The 18,344-nt window shown below is 38.3% G+C and overlaps 1 protein-coding gene across 2 annotated transcripts in view; it reads left to right on the forward strand.

Annotated features, from left to right (window-relative positions):
• The window catches only part of LOC105564583, a 273,416-nt gene that overhangs the window by 200,151 nt on the left and 54,921 nt on the right, over positions 1 to 18,344 (forward strand). For both annotated transcript variants that reach the window (XM_012017053.1, XM_012017052.1), the window contains 4 exons: positions 4,504 to 4,647; positions 9,923 to 10,776; positions 14,773 to 14,867; positions 15,546 to 15,664. In XM_012017053.1, the coding sequence (XP_011872443.1) occupies positions 4,563 to 4,647; positions 9,923 to 10,776; positions 14,773 to 14,867; positions 15,546 to 15,664 (1,153 nt within the window). In that variant the 5' untranslated portion in view covers positions 4,504 to 4,562. The remainder of the gene's footprint in view (positions 1 to 4,503; positions 4,648 to 9,922; positions 10,777 to 14,772; positions 14,868 to 15,545; positions 15,665 to 18,344) is intronic.

The raw sequence follows: 18,344 nt of genomic DNA on the forward strand, positions 1-18,344 counted from the left end.
GCTCTGTTAAGCTTTATTTGTAGAAGAAATTCTTAATTATTTTTCCTTTTATATGAAAGCGATATTAAAGCATAAATATAAGGTGTATTTTTTAATAAACGTGTGTGTGTGTGTGTAAAATTATAAAGTAAAACGTAAAAATGAGGAAATATATAATAATATAGATCGATTTATTAAATGGATAAACCTAGAAACTTGTTTATTTCGATTTTAATTTTAATTTTAGGAACACTTTCATCACTTGTCATATCGCCGTACTTGAGCGCGCGAAATCTCAGGTCTATCATTTGTGTGTGTAATAGAATCATTTATTATTTAAAAACTATTATAGCCTCGACATTTTTGTATTAGAATTTTCGTCTTTAAATTTTCTAAAGAATTTATTATTAAAAGGTTATCCAGTGGTTTTAGTACACCCTGTATGTACAATACATGTGCGTCCAATATTATATATAAATTTACAAACAACTTGATAAAATCATGTATAAATGATGACATTGATGGATCTAGTTATACATATTTTATATAATTATTATGTAGTTAGATATAATTATTATATGTACAATTACATCTGAATTTTTTTTCCGGGTGGAGACTTTGCGGAGTGTGTTTGTCAAGTAATATTGAACATCAACTCGGATTCGTAAACTTGCGTAAACCATCTAAGGTAACTTAATATTGCGTAAGCGGATAGATTAACTCTTACGATCTGTATAATCCGTACGGGTAAATGATGCGTATAACGCGATATCGCGCGAGGGTAAACGCATAATTCTGCCAGCATATAGAAGATATGTAGTTGATTTACATAGCATTACAACGCCTTTGCACAGACGCGGTTTGCGGATCAAAGAAGAGGCAGAAATCTGAGATCAAAGTTTTCGCATTAGATAGGAATTCTCGAAATGCCACGCGAGGCCAAGCGAAATTATGCAATCATATCTGTGCGAATATTTGACTTCCTCGGCTCGGCAAATCTCGTTCCGTTTCGACTCCCACGGTAAGTGTACTATGTGTACGTATACACGTGCGTTTGTAATTACGTGCGTCTGATTAAACATTATAATTGGCAGTTGACTGAGACTCGTTAGAATCTCCATCTGCGGCTGTGATAAGCGTGACCATCGAGTCGGACATCGATTCGTCACAGTTTCTGGCTTAATTATGTAACGATCGTATACGCAGACTTTCAGCTGGCCAATACTTTTATTCGTAATTCACAATCAAATGTATGTACATGTTAAATACTTCAATTATTTAAAGTTGATCTTAGCGTAATTACATTAAACTTTTCCATATTTGACATTAAACCTTTTACTGACTACGCTGCATTGTCAAAGGTAATTAAAAAATGACTGTGTTTCTAGGAGTTTGCGCTCGATGATTAAATGAATTCGAATTATAAAGTACTAAAGGTGCGTCATGATTGTGTGCGCTCGGAAACTTTCTCTACCCCCTTAATTATTCATCAAATCAAATGTTTCGACTGGTAATTTCGATGTTTGATTCATCGGCTCGTAACGAAGTTATGTTAACGACTATGTGAGTCCCGAGTGGATATAGTCACGTCTTGCAGTTTAATTGCAATTATGTGCCGGCAACTTTCCGCGCGCAACAACTCCAATAGCGTCACAAGAAAGAAATGAATTCTGACGGGAAGTTTCAATATGCTATTTGCTAGCTCGTAGCCAAGTTATATCACGGCCTTTCTAATTTCAAACGGACATGATTTGTGCGTCGTTTATATGTCAAGAACTTTTAATGTACAATATGGTTCTAATTATTCTGTAATAACTCAATCTAAATATATAGCATGAATTTCAATACATGATTCATAATTCCGTACATAACAAAATGTTGTGAGTAACATTGAACTGAAAATTTATATTATTTACAGATAGAAAAATTATGTTAAATATAATTTAACTGTAGGGTAAATCCAGGTTGCCGCACATTTTGGCATTTTATGTTAAAAATTACGTAAATCTCTAGATTTTGAACATGCGGCGTTTCTTCGGACACGACATCTCTCCCGGAGTTACCCTGTGTGTGCACAAATTTTTACAATTAAACACACTCATAAAATTGTTGTACACTTATATATAAATAAATAGATTGAAACTGATATTCGGCGCGCAAAAATATTGAAATATTCTGTTTGACAATCTCACAATCAGTATAACTAACATGTCATGATCAATGAGTTTTAATACTATCCCATTTTTATTTGCAAAAAATAAAAGCCATTTCTCTGTTAACGATTAACGGAAACCGTGTAATAACGTGGTGAATTGTGTCGATATATCGACAGCGAATATAAAAACTGATGGCTATTAAGCAGTCACCCGCGGAAAGTCAGATAAATTATTTTGCGGAGAGCCAGATAAAATCGTTTAAACGTGTAAAATAATACTTTATAGACATAAATACAGATATAAAAAGAATAATGTGAATATAAACTTGATGCGTATCTGTACGTCGGAGCGATCTTTTGGACACAATTTATTATACTCAATTCAGAATTGACTTCTTTTATTTACGATGATTGCAAATGACTAGGTAATTCATTTTAATGTTAGAAAATTGTGCGTAAACTATTATCATTCCATTAATAATTGTCATATAAGTCTTCGAGGTTTATAACGTTTTAATTAGTTAAATTATTTTATATCGTTTCTATCTTGATTCTTCCTTGGCTAATATGAAAATTCCAGTGCCATTCGACACTTTTGACTTTTGATTGATCACGCATAAAGACGCTTATTGATGACTGTAGCTACTTCAAAAACTTTATTTATCCGTCAACGTCTGAAAGACGAGTAAATCGTGTTTGTTAGAGATGACGGATGCAAATTAGGGAACATAGTTGAGGTCGAGGATAATATTTCTAGGGAAGTGAGCTTAATCACGGGTAGCTCTTTAATAATTGCCTTATCCGCGTAAACAGGATATTCGTCGCGCAAGGCGATCGATATTCTTGTACGACTTTTCAGTTTTTCCCTATTTATTAACAGCATAATGGTATTTTTTCATTAATTATATATGAAACTTTTAAAAAACTATAATGAAAACTTGGCTACACAAACTTTGCAATCTCGATTACCAATAATTATTTGTAAAATAATCAGAAGCATTGTTCTTAGGCTTAAATTACTTTTCATATTGCGAATTATATAATGTTTCTCTAATTGTAATAATTATGTAATTATATATACTTTTAAATTACGAATCACAGAAAAGAGGATATATTGATAATTGAACAAAATTAATTCGTTAACAGTTATTTTTGCGCGTTGTATTTTACCGTGTGAGTGTGTGCAACACATTGTGTGGTAAATCTGCTTTGGGTAATTCAGATTCGTTCAGTCGTGTCAATTTATATTATGAAATTGCACTATTTCCAGGCAGCATGCCTAGGAATGCTCGTTTAACTCTATAAATGACGCTTCGATGTTGAATGCTAACTTTTAGTGTTATAGCTGTGCCGACAGTGAGTCACATGTAGGTGATTGTATTTACGTAATTAGTAGGTTTTATATAGCTCGTGAAAAATAGTTCTTCGTTTTGTGCTGCGCTTTGTTTCTTCGTGTAACTCAAAGCTGTTGCTTTTTAATTTAAACCGAATGTTATAAAAGTTGTGTAAAAAATCAAGAGAGAGAGAGAGAGAGAGAGAGAGAGAGAGAGAGAGAGAGCAAAATATAATAAAGAATTTATTATTGCAAATAGACTTTACACAAAACCCAAGTTTTCGCTTATTACAATATATTTGTTACATATATTTATATTACACATATTACATGTAATATATTTATAAAAATTTCATCTTGAAAAACCAAAATGTTATGTTGTGCCAAAATAAAAGTCACAGCAGACCTATGTAAAATTATATTTCTAGCGTGCATTACTTATTATATGAAAGAGAACTCATTGTCATCTTTTTTCATATTCTACTTTATTCCGTTAATAGAAGTAAAAGAAGCGCAACACGCACGTATTTGTACAACAATATATGTAGAAGTTCATCTCTCTTACAGTACATTACAATCGGCGATTAAAACTTGAGTGGTAACGTTGTAAAAGTTACGATGCCTACTTTCCTGGGAGTTTTTTTAACAGCGTCTAGTTGGAAATTCGATCCTACGATAAACTTCAATCCTATCATCGTAAAACGAAACGTGTTCTCTAGAAACTACGATAACTCATTGGGTTGAAGATAATTTTGTCCAAAAAATAAAATCTTATCAAAATATTGAATGTAGTAAAAGGTAACCGTTTTTAGTTAGAACGTATAAATTTAGAAACACTATTTTGAAGAAAATGTATACAAAATTGTAAATGTATGAAGATATATTAAGAATACGTCTAAATTTAGTAAAAGTTCTTTAATACAGTTTACTTCTACTCATTTCTTCAAAATTAGAAGAAAAATGCACTCTTTTTGTAAGTTATTTTACAGTTTATTATTTTTATTATTAACACAACGATTCCCTGTCTTTTCTACAGAGGGAAGATGAACGAGATGGAGCAGATTCCTGAGGGTTGAGACCGCGTGGATCCTCGAGATGATCGGTTGGAGAATGCAGCCGACCGCCTCGGTGCTCGGCGTCATCGCCATTGTCTTCGTCATGATTACTGTCACTGCATCAGGTAAGCGATTTAAGGCATAGTTTGTGCTTGTCGGTTTTCATTTTGGCGCAGGTCTACAAAATATCTAGTAGAACTTCTTGTTAGATAATTTTGTAAAATAATATAATACAATGTAATACAAATTTCAACTTAATTTAATCTTCTGACCACTTGCACACGTACAACCGTTTCATATTCGGCTAATGTGGTTTTATTCATTATTATTAAAAAACGACATATAAATAAAAATTCATCATGAACCAAATGGTTCACCGAATAATAATTAAGTATAAATAATACAAAAGTTGAATTAATTTTCTAAATTATCTAATGTACACGTTATAATAGCGTAAACGTTGAATTAAGTATAACGAATTAATAGAATCTTTTTAAAACATTTTACGTATGCGATATTCATTGCTTGTAAAATATCGCGACTCTTTTCGAAAGATAACAGTTGGTAGAATTTCAATATCTGTGAAATGCTGACCACACTAAAAGTCGCAGATATTTTCTGTATCATATCTCAAAGTCGAAGTCGATTTTCACGCTATAAATTCAAGTCGCTCACTCTCTGCTGGGCACGAATTTTATATGGTCCACTTGTTCGGCTGAATACATCTCGCGACGTAATATTATTGCGAGTAACCGAACGGTTCATTTGTCTCTGTTTATCGGAATACGAGGATTTTTAATTAGCTTGAATGTCTAACTGCGCTATAAGCGTTGAATCGTAACAACGGAAAACGGCCGTGCTCGGCAGGATAAAGAGGGCGAAACTCTTTTGTAGCTACCGAGCCAGTTGTTCTATAGTCAGTCTTTATACGAAGATAACCCCGCCGGAATTTACTTTCTTGCGCTTCCTAGCAATCACCATTTGGTAGGCGAATGCCCTTTCACGCAGTTCCGCGCACCCTACGAAACCTGAAAGTACCGGATAACGAGATTGCGCTTAACGTTGCCAGCTTTTTCATAGATAAAGACATTGTTATTTTCATGAGTCATGGTAATTCTAATTTTAAGCGGTACGCTTTTTTCCCGTAAAAGGAACAATTAATTTAAGTATTAGCCGCTTTGATTAAATAAGAATAGGTCTTATCAGAAAGAAGCAAATGGATTGAAATGTGTACTTTTTTTACTGCAGGTGTGAAAATCAAAAGGGTTTTACATCTTTTTAAAATAGATCTGCAGTATTGAAATGTCAACATTGGTACAATTTTGTGTCACGTCAGAAAATTACATGATCAATATTAAAGAATAAACAAAGTTATATAATATTGAAAATGATATAATTGATATTAAATTATAATATTGTGATGAAGCATATCAATTTATATAACGATATAGCATGCGTTCAAAATTGCATAACGTGCAAATGGTGTTGGATAAAGAGTAATATTAAAGTGGTTATAAAGAGTCGTGAAGAAATAATTAATATAAGGTCTTGGATTCTACTGTAGAGATATAAATCTACACGTAGAGAAGTTTTTCTTAAAATTTACCCCGAAACTCATGTAATCGTGGAACAACGTGGCATTTTGAAGAACTGTATGAGTCTTTCTGAAATTTTGCCATACACTTTACTAGTAAAATTCTTCGAGATGCCATGTCGTCCCACGATTACACGATTTTCAGGACAAATTTTAAGAAAAAATTCTGTCCGTGTACAATTATACAAATTAAGAGATTTTTGCTTATCATTGCTTACATTTAAAGTCATAAAATGATTAGAACGAGTAAAATATTTCTTCGTGGTGACAATGTCGTGCGAATAACGTAAAAAATACTCTTTCGAATCCGGATTTCCTCTCTGTACACTCACTTTTAATTCAACTTACCGACCGACGTCCATCTGGGACTGCATCTGTCGCGCCCGTAGGAATAATCTGCGGAATTTCCTTCTTCGCACGTCTCGCGAATTTGTCTATCACACGTGACAAGCGTAAATCCTTGCTGACAAATTGCGGAGCGCGGAGATAGGTGCGCCACGTTACTTCGGCACGTCCGCTCGATCGCAGCCGGGCTGAAAACGCGCTCGGCTCGAAGGTGGAAAAGGGAATTAGACGCGAAATTTGCAGACACGGCGAATGAAAAATGATACGTTACTTATGCATCGGTTACACGGGCCCGATCGAAAGCTATCAATCACAAGGAACAAACGCGAAGTGTATCTTCATTTTATGGCGCGGGCTGTATCGCGGCGAGCTAATCGCCGAAATTTCGCGCGAATCACTTGCACTCCCGGGGGCAATGGCGCTTTTAAGCTCCAGCCGCCGGCATATCGCACGGCGGCGATCAATCATTCGCACAATCGCTTGTATTCAGGGCGCGAGATTGAAGAAAAAGCTTCCCCGGACGGATTGCCAACAAAACCCGAGACGAGCGAGCGCCTTATCTGTTATCACAGAACGTGTTATTCGGAGCATGTTCACAGAGATCGGACTGCCACGAATAATAATACGTGTAATCCCGACAAAGCGAAGATTAATATGCCAATAGAACTCTGATAACACCATCGGGAATTAATCAAAACGGAATCGAAATGTGCACGAGTCGCAACTTAAATTCCACGTCGGTTTAGTTTCAAAAATATCTTCTTTTAAGTACAGGCTTGATATGAAATATGGGGGCAAATAAATGATGATAAAGTGATCCTTCTACGGGCAAGGATTGCTCGGAAGAATCCTGGGATCCTCGCGGAAATCATTATACACACGTCCGCCGTTTTATAAATCATCTTTCAAATATATTTCCTTGAGGACACAGCTTGTGTGTGGGTATATAAAAGCGCCGAGTAAATAAATCGTGATATATCGATTCGGTTGGAAAAAAATGCACGAGAGAATCTAGCGATCTTGAAATTTTCCACCGAAATCTCTGTGTACACGTCTGCCGTTTTATAAATCATTACGAACGTCGTCGGCGGCCAAAATTACACGGCGCTGCTCGACACGATCGATCGATCACTCGCGACGCAAAGCGTGCGCTAAATTGCTTCCGAACGACGAACGACGAACGAATGTCACGTTGTCGTTGCTGTTGCTGTTGCTGTTGCCATTACAGCCTGTGCTATCGCCGTGTCCGGCGATATCGATTCACCTAAACAAGATCGCCCACGCCAAATATCGCGATGTACATCGGCTCGCTGACGTTTGCGCATTTTCCGGACGATATAAGCGAGATCGGCGATTCTCAAAATTTTTACAAACCTGTATACAGTGATAGAAATTGTCAACGTAGACAAGATAGTCGAGATGCGGAAAAAGGGTGTAGGTAAAAAGATTTATTTTTAAAGTCGTAGAAAACTGTGCAAATTTGAAAAATAATTTGCTGTAATTAATAATTTGTGACTAACACACCTTTTACAAGTCACTTATCCACAGATTCTTGCCAATAAAATAATATTACATCAAGTAAAAACATAACAAACGATTAATTTTTTCCGAATTAAAAAGTTCAATAATTTCATAGTTTTTTAGTAATATCAGTGTGGCGAGATATTCGTCTTTGAAATGTAAAACTTTTAACACACGGCACGATAGAAATGGTATGTTTCACAGCTTTTTTTCTTCTATGCTGATTTGGTGATGTTCAATTTTCCGGAAGAGTAGCAAAGATTAAAGGTATAAAGTTGGACCGGTGTGGTTTCTTGTAGCATAATGGAGAAAATTGAAGGACGAGTGTCTGAGGAACTATATAAAAGCTATTCCGAATAATAGTAGAATAGAAGATACAGAGGGAGATAGAGCGCTCTTTGACAGGAGTCGCGACTGATGGCAATTCTCCCCGTTTGCCGCATGGGCAGATACAGGTGATCGCTCTAAATTCATGGGCAGATATAGCAACTATTACTGTTGTGAAAGCAATATCCACTTGCGTAAATAGGATTGCGACGATTGTCAGACATCGCGCGATACACATCGGAACATCAGCGAATCTGCGTTACGGCCGCGATACAGTTACGATATACAGTTTCATTGCACAATAAATAACGCCGCAGTGTAAGAGCTTTATCTTTTAAAGCATTGCTACGTATATATCTTCAGAAACATCTGTGTGGTTTCATGAATAAGAAAAGACATCTCGCGGTATTAATTCTGGGATCAATATGGACACGAAAGAGATTATAGGTAAATGCGATACATTCTTCTTCTTTTATAAAATTCATCTAGAAGAGTTACATGCTCTCATAATTTTTTTTTTCTACAGATACTTCAGTGTATATTTTATTTTTAGTTCAGTTAAGTAACTCCCCTGCAATTTTGCTAATGAACAGTTTTCGATTTGCAATAAGTTGTTGAAAAAAAAACCAGTTGGAAAACTACGTGGACGGACTTTGCAACTATTCTAGAAAAAAAGCCGACCACTTGTATTAGCGGTAGAACAAAGATTTTTAATGATATAAAAAGAAATCACGTTGACCGCGCTTTAGATGACAGAGAGCGCGCCGAGCGAAGTTTTCAAAAGAGTTGTTTATCACGAGTTTCCCCGTGGACTTCGATTGTGATCGAAGCCACGGGAGAAGTGAAACCTTATACCGGAAACTTTGCCAGCGCTTTCGCAAATAAAAGCACGCTCGTGATACGCACGCTCGCGAAATGAAATTCCTGCGGAAGTAAACCCGCGGCACTTTTGTTTCGGGGAAAATACGTGCCGCTATGCCGCGCACAAAGGAATTACACGCTGTTATTATCACGTAGCTCTCGTCGCGCGGAATATTTCCAAGTGAACGGGATGTCGCGCGCAGATTTTCGGCCTTTGTCCCACGTAGGTAGTTTGCCGAAACAAATTTCCGAATTGGGAAGATTGTACCAGCTATACAATCTAGCCAAATTCTTATTCTAAAAGTGCGTGCCTTCGTTACGGGAGTACCGAGATTAAATTGAATGCCACGTAATCGGCTTTGGCGGTATATTCCCGAATTTGCACTCGCGTCGCTCTCTCAAAGCAAAACGATTCGCGTATTGTCTCGCCGAATAACCCTTTGAGATCTGAGACTTTGATTGGCCGTTTATTGGCTCTCCTGCGAGAGGGCTCTCGAAAAGCCCATAAAACTCCCGGCCGCGCTTCTTACGCCGACATTTAAATCCTCGGCGGCCGACCGGAGATGATCCTACTCCGTTTCGAGTCATAAATCTCGGCGAAGCGAACGCCCCGCCTCGCCGGCATGTCGATTCACCCTCGACACGACCGACGAACCTGTGTTCGCCCTTACATCGCCCGCCCACCATGCGCATACATCCGTTCTGACTTAGCTTACTTATCGTTAACATGGCTGTTTGTTTCCTCCCCGCAGAAGCGGAGAACGATGCCATTGAGCGTGGCATTAATCACCTCGATGACGAAGATCAACGCATCGACGAGAGAATCGCGAAGAATCGCACTGTCGAAATCGCTGGCTGGCCTCGCGGCAACGACACAACAGCCCTCGAGGAGGTCGTTTCCGTTCTCACGGTTGAGTACCCGACCTCGACAAAGGCCTCACCCCCGCTCGTTACCGCGACGGATTCTCGCGTCGACAACGCATCGAGGAAATACGCAGATGATCAGATGATATTCGCCTCGAAGAGGATCGAGGACTCGGGACAGGCGGAAGAGGCTCTGTCGAAAAGATTGGACCACGAAGACGTTCGAGGGACGAACGAGTCGACGATAGAAAAGTCGAGGGACGACTGGCCGACGATGATATCGGTGGAAAGGGAGGAAGATGTTACGGAAGCGAGAAACGTGCACGATATCAGGGCGATCTCGTTCCAAGTACCGCCGCTGGAGAGGGAGGAAGATCAGCAGGACAGCCGACAACAGGGAAAGACTAGCATCAGCCATATGGATGAAACGAGGAAGTTCGGCGAGGCCAGGAAAAATCAGTCGAGACCGGCGAATAACTTGCTGACCGGCAAATCGACGAAGGCCTTCTACGAGATTAAACCGTCGATCAGGACTCTCGAAACGGAGCGCGGTCGTGATCATCAGTTCCAAATAACCACCCACCGAACGTTGTTGGATAGGAAGTTCATCTTGCCCAGCGACAGCGCTTTTGGAAAGTTCGGCCCGTATTTCGAAGACGGCGACCAAGAGATCAATGTCACCGCGAGAATCGGCAGCACCGTTTTGTTGGACTGCAAAATCGGCATGCTAGGTGATAAAAAGGTGAGCTGCTTCCTCCCCTCATCATTAGTCCAGTAAAATCTACCATGTTTAAAATAATAGAATATGTTCACATTGAAATTGCACGTAATCTAATGTAATCTGATCATAATCCATCTAATATTTTAAACATGGTGGTTACTCTAATTAATCTTTCTCTCGGTAGTTACGAGAGAAACGTCTGATCAGTGAGATAATAACACGGGTTTCGTTATAACTTCACAATCGGCAACTCGTTGCACGGCTGTCGGCAAATTATTGGTAATAAAAGAAAATTTAATTATCGAGTCAGACACTTTTGTTTCACCGATGACAATGTCGTGCAATAACTCAGAGCGTTACGTAGCGAAAATAATGAATAGCGTGAGAGAGAACGTTCTTCGCTCTTAGAATTTGTCGTCGTTGTATCGCAGTCTATCTTAGGAAAAAAAATGATAATGCGATAATAGGTTTTTAATTAATCTAACATTTTTTATCACGTCTTAACATTTTTATGAATTCTTTTAATCATGGTTTGTTACCACAATTATTTTTCCTGTCTAACAATAAGTAATACATTAAAAAGCTGCAATAAGAAAGATAGATATTTCAATAGAAAATTCAATTTCAATTTAGAATATACGTATAGGAATTTGTCATTTTCTCCGGCTCTAGTGCGTTGACTTTAGCGTTTCTTTGGTCCAACTTTTGTTTTTCGTCTGAGCATTTTGCAGATATGAAGAAAATACTAGTAACATTTTATTGCTACGAACAGTAAGTAGTAAACTAGTATTTTTTACGTGAAAATTGCATTGCATACGTTATTTAATTTTGAGATATTTACTTAAATGCTCGTCGAAAAGCGTGATAATATTAGTTTCCCTGACACTATCGCTGAAAATGGCTTAAAGTAAAACCGAAACATACACGGGGAGAGAAGTTTCTCTTAAAATTTACCATGAAAATCACGTAATCGTGGGACAACGTGGCATTTTAGAGGCTTTTATGAGAGTTTTTGAAATTTTACCATTTATTCTACTAGTAGAATGTACGGTAAAATTTCAAAAAACTTTCATAAAAGTCTTCGAAATAAATACGATTTTCAGGGTAAATTAGAAAAAAATTTTAAGGAAAAATTTTCTCCGTGTACGATTTATTGATTGACGGCAATTTAAAAAATCGAGAGTCTTTAAGAGTTAATTGTTCACGTATTTCTATGTACGAATCTCTTTAGTTCTCGTATCTCACTCTATAAATTTCTACTATTTTTATATTACGCAGTTTTCAGTAAATTTCCTTTATCCTGTCAAATTGAAGGAAATAATTGCAGTCTGTGAGATCAAGGTGAAAGAAGGATCTAGGGATCGCGCGAACTTTGTTAGTCTAATCAGAAGGACCGCACATTTTTCTCTGTCAAATAATGCGAATCGAGGGGAAGGCGCAAACGCGATGGAGAAGGTAAAGCGAGGGTACAGAGAAAGATGCTGCGGCTAGTAAGCGGAGGCGCAGATTATAATTGCAAACATCGTTTGTTAGTGTCCGCTGCGTGTACGCTCTCGTCTGTCTTGTCGTTACGAAAGTTTTCGCATTTCAATCAGTGCCGCCTCTCGGTACCACCCGGTCCCTTTCTCCCGTGATTCCTATGTCCATTTGCTCTTCGTCGCGCTTGGACGGCTTGAAGTTCCGAGGCACGAGGCGCTCGGGATTCCCGCGGGATTCATATTCCACGGAATACGTAATGCGAAACCGATTGCGGTGGGACGGTAGTGCCAAGGAACGAAAACGAGTGCTCCAGATTCGAGGCGTGTACGCGTGTTACGTGGACGTCGCCTGCGTTAGCTATAGGAGAAATATAGCGCGTTACGTGAGAGTAGGTGGTGTGCACAACGCGCGCGCACCGAGAATGGCAAACAGCTCGAAGGGAACTTAATTATGAAATATCGCCCGTGCCGTTTGCCAAGTCGTCTGCTTTCAGCAAAACGGCTACTTAAGACGTCGAGGAGAGTGGTTACCCACTCGAGGAAATATTTGTTTGTGTCAAATATTTACATGCAATCGTGGCCCTTCGAGTAGCATGATTCCTATATAATGCAGACATTATGACAAGAAACGCACAGTAACTGTGCGCAATATCTCGGGTTCAACATTCTCTCCGTGTAGGATTGCTAAAAGCGTTGCAAGATTCGATATCCTCTTTTTTATTTTCACCAGACAACACAGGCGCGCGCTTCGCGCGCGTCATTTGCTCTATCTAAAAATTCGCATGGTTTGACAGCTGCAAATAACACGACTGATGCATGTATCGCACAAGCGAGACAGCCAATCGTTTCGGAAAAGCGACAATACTTCGAGACTTTCGACTATCGACTCGACACGCCTATTTTTATATAGGAATCTAATTTAATTATTGATTTTAATTATTTTAAATTATTAATTTATTATATACTTTATATTTATATTTATTATTACATTTTATCAATTTTAATAAATAGGACGAACGGGATTATAGGAGTTGCGTTCTGAAATACACATATGTGAGATTAAGCTAAACTTTCGAAATAGAAGTGAAGATAAAATTCATATCCACCTGTTATTTAATTAGGAAATGTAACGGAATTAAAACATTTAATGCCTTGAGATATATCAAACAAACTTTTAATATATTTCAGTTTATTACATGTAAGTTTAATAATAAATCGGGGTACCTTTACATTAATGTAATAACTGCATGGGAACGAAAAAAGCACTGAATAATTACTGAAGTTCGGTAATTGAATTATTAGAAATTACTGATGTACAGTAATTTTCTCGTAATTATATCTCGCTTACACGCAAGGGGAGAGGGTTTTGCATGTAAGGCCTTTTGCATGTTTCCTCTTTGCGTCACGCCATCCTCCCTTAAACAGAAGTTCAACTATCGTTAATTCCATCATGTTAGAGAACTACTAAAGCGATTCTTCCTGAACTCGATAGCATAACTTTTCCGGCGACAAATTGAATTCAGGCGACACGCACCGTAAGGGCCCGCTCGCCCAGAAATTATTATCCCCCGTTTCCTTCGGCGGGAAGTTCTCCGTAACATAATTCGGCGTGTCTACAAAATCCCCTGGACGGTTAATGTTTCCGTCGCGGACGTTAAGTTTTCGCGAGACAGACTTTTATCCGCGATGACAAACCGTGATAACTCGTCCCCGTGATATCGCGTTATTGCGTCGGTTGGCACGTATGGTATGAGGTCGAATCTCGAGAGAAAGCTTTGCGCAGAAAGAGAACACAGCGGAAATGTCGCTATAGACAGCATAAAGGCTTTGTTGCACTAATAACTGTAATTTTCAGTTTTCCTACAACGATTACAAAATAACCCTCTTCAACATTTTTCTCTCCGCTTACAAATTAATTGGATAAGTTGCGATATTATTCTCAAAACTTTTGCACTATAGTTTTTATAAAAACATGGATACTATTGAATATTTGGCAGTGAGCGAATGAAAATTACTTGGAACCAACTAAATATAAACGTTTTTCTTTACGTAAAAATAAACGACGAGGAGAGGTAATAAAAATGGTCCTCTGTATGCAAGTGATTTTAAAGTAAACCTCGAAATAATTAAATTCTCATATCTGCTCCCTTTTGTAAGAGAAAAAGTCATTACGAGTTTCATGTCATTAAATTTTTATACAGTATATTATCGAATAATCGTATCGTGTAAACCAGCCTTAAGTCAACACATCTCTGCGCGAATACGGGGCTCCGCGTAAATTGTCTGCATTTATTGCCGACATACACGGAGCTCCGCAGAATTGCACGCTGCCTTTTTCGGAGATCTAACAATAAGAGCAAAAGGAATTATTAATTTTTCGACACATTCTACTGAAATATATTTCCGTTGTATTTCATTGCTCGGAGGGCCGTAGTGTCTGCCTGGAGAATTTGAATACCCTCGCGCGATCGTATAAAAGATGTCAAAAATATCGTATGACTTTGAAAAAAAGGAATAGCATGTTTCTTCTTGGTTGCAGGTAACCTGGTTGCAGCATAACAAGGACTTCTTTCGTCTGTTGACAGTAGGCAGAACGCCGTATAGCAACGACCAAAGAATGAGCCTGAATTTTCGGTAAGTCATCCCTTGCAATACAATGTCATCGATCACTGAGCAGCTAAATCAGTTCTTTTTCACAAGGGATGTAACAAACTTCCTTTGTTTATCTTAGTAAGTCGCTTTTAAAACAGAGCTCGGGAACGTCATGTCGCATGATTTTATTATCTTTAAAGAAGAAATTCACGGAGTTATATATACAGCGCGATCGCAAGGATTGAAATTCAGCGACGAGATTGTCAACGTTATTATCATAATTCGTTATCGTTCGCGGCGGTCCAGGCAGCCAACCGCGTAATCGCTCGTCAGAGTCAAATTATTATCTCAGATTTTTACCATCGTCGGAATGAGCTCGACGTTGCCGTCAGCGAGGACGGAGGAACTTCGCTCTCGTCTTCTTTCACCGGGATTAAATCAGCCGTTTTATGCGCTATAAAAATCAGAATCGACCACGCTGTAACGTGAGGTTCCGCGCCGCAACATTACCCTTCGTCCGTTCGAGCAGAGCGTATTATTAGGAGCCTTTATTAGGAAATAAAATGTCAATTTTCTCCCATCCCGGTTACTGTCTCGCAAATTGCATCCGCGTCGGTGGCGTCGCGAAATGTTTTTTTTCTTGCGACCATTACTTTTTCAGCCGAACCTTCAGTCCAAACAGCTTTCTACCATTTTGCGTCCTCTTGCTTGATTTCGCAGATATCCCAGCAATTGGAGACTGCAGATATTGTACGCGAATCCGCGCGACTCGGCGTTGTATCAGTGCCAAGTCGCCACGCATCCGCCTCTGGTTAAAAAGATCAACGTCGTCGTTACAGGTAAGTGAACTTAAGTCAGACCATAGTTGTTATAAAATTTTTTTACGGCGGCCATGCTTCAATAATTGCATCATATTTGCAACAAGAGACAATTCTAATCCAATACTATTTGTGTTTAGTAATGAATGAGGGCGAATTCTACATATAAAGATCTGCTCTCTAAAAGTCAATCAGTGGATTGTCACTGGAAACAGCGAATACTCACTGATTCGCAGTTATAATCCACTGATTGACTTTTACAGAGCATGATGTAAAACAATTATATTGTAAAAAGGAATATTAAAATGAATAGATGAACTACCAATACGCGTAATCAGATATTTTTTACTTTTTATTACACTTTATTAAAACAACTAATTAGAACGTATTCAGTTTCTGGGTTAAAAGGGTTCGCTTTTTCCAAACTAAATTTTGATAATTGAATTTAAATTCTCTAATTTTGGCGAAAGAGAAGTAGCAATTTATAAAACATTAATATGAATAATTAAAAACGGTATAGAACGAGTTGTATTACTGGTTTATATAAATTTTATGTAAATTAATGCGTTCTGTCACACAACCATGCAGTTTAATAAATTAAAAAGCTTTAATAACGACCTAATCGTCACGGAAGACAAGAGTTATATCCGTGAAACTTTCTACTTGAACATTAGCCGCTACCTGTTGGAATACCAACTTGAAATATTCATCGCTTCATCTACGGTGCACGGTAAGCTCAACCTCGTACAAGCTTAATTAATCCGAGCAGAATTCTCACTCAGGTCGCGCGTATGCAAAACGTTTCGCGCGTGTGAACTAAAAAGTCTTGACCCGAAAAGGGATAAATTGAAGGATCGCTTGCTTGCCCTCCCTTTCGCGACCCTACCACAAGAGAATCCTATTCGGGCGAGCGAAATCGTTCTGCGCCAAAGAGAGACGAAGGGGGCCGGCCGAATCGTACGTTAAAGGAAGAAAAGGACAGATGGGGCGAACACGCGGGACGGGGGCGGGGAAAGGGGACAAAACGTGGGAGCGTACGAAGCCGGTATTGCATCGCTCGTCGTTACCCCCAATCCCGTTACGTCGCCGATTCGGTGCAATGGAAACCCGCATTTCTCGGGATAAAGCGCCTCAGCGTGGCTGGTAATCTGATCCGATCTGGAGGAGGATCGGCAAGCGAAGAGTGAACAAAAGCCGCCCCTCCAGAAACCAAGTGGGACAGAACAAACCCGGATAGAGCGACGTCGTTACACACCTCTTCGCTCTGGCCAAATCAAAACCTTTCTTCTTATCATCTGTCATCACGCTCGTAATTTGCAATCATGCGGCATCGGTATTTCTTCGCCTATCGATCTTTGCCCTTTTCGTTAATGAACGATCGATATGTCGATACGACTTACGCCGTTCTGTAGCGATGTAACAGCGGCGATTGCAGCGAAATATTTTTTTCGAAATGACAGAGGAAAAAGGACGTGGAGGCCTTAATGAAAAAATATTGCTTCCGGGATTTAAGGTCAATCGCTCCCATCAATTGTGTTTAGTTCGATAGTGAATCGTCCGCATTTCATCGCTTTACGATGGATCTTCATTTTTATGTCGATTTACGGTGGTATCTATCATTAGAAAAAGCGAGATTCTCGAATGTAAACTAGAAAAATGTAACTTGGGACTCTGAGGAGCATCTACTTGTCTAGATTCTTTTTTAGAACTTCGTAGTTAATTCAGATCGCACGAGAAAGTTTAATTTTGTCGCATTTTGTTATCTCTATATTTTAAACTAAATTATGTAGATATATCGAGAGATGTTTTTCAGAATTTATTATTGAGACCAATAACAAATTAATAAAACATACGTGCCTCTGAGATATGCGCATTAAAGTAAAAACCGGCCTTTTTATTCAAATGCACATATCTCAGCGGAAAAATCATCGTGTCGAAACGAATAAAAAAGCATTTTGAAGGGGAGACTCTGTAATATCGTATGCTTTTTATCCCATTAAGTTGCAACGCTTGCCTCTCACCATGGATCGTCGCAAACTCTGACGAAAATTTGTCAATTTCGCATGCTCTCGTTTTGTCATCCGCCATTTTGAAAAAATTATCTCGCAAAACTCTGATGTATCGATTCTTAAAGTAGAGATTTCAAGCTTCAATTTCCTTTTTTTTGAGAAACCTTTCAATCATCATTGCTCGCGTAGTTATCGTCATTCGAAATTTGATGATTTTTTGACAAATTTTAGGTGTACCGCTTTTTTTTTGGACTGAGTGTATATTCTTAGTATTTTGTATATTTAAATTCCATTGCATTTTTTTATTAACTATGACTACTATAGATTTCTTATCGTTCGATTTCTCACGATGCGCCCTGCATGTAATTTTTAGATATAAATTTGTTGAACTTGGAAAATTCTGTAATTTTCATTTATTTACTTTAAACGCTATCGACGCTTCAATGACTAAATTATCAATCTTTTGCCCAACTAAATGGCAATCGTAATATCCGAAGGGAATATGGCAGCAGACTCAAACCACTTCTCCACCTTCTCCTCTTGTCTCATGAAATATTTTCGCAAGCTCTCCCACATATTACTCGACGTGAATACATATGGCAATTATTTATCTATTTAAAAGGGGTTTCTGCGAACTTCGTGTGTTACGTAAGCAAAGAAATATATGCGCATATATATTTCTTTGCTTTTTA

This window comes from Vollenhovia emeryi, unplaced genomic scaffold (assembly GCF_000949405.1).
Source record: "Vollenhovia emeryi isolate VEMERY1.0 unplaced genomic scaffold, V.emery_V1.0 DF939162.1, whole genome shotgun sequence".
Lineage (NCBI taxonomy): Eukaryota > Metazoa > Arthropoda > Insecta > Hymenoptera > Formicidae > Vollenhovia > Vollenhovia emeryi.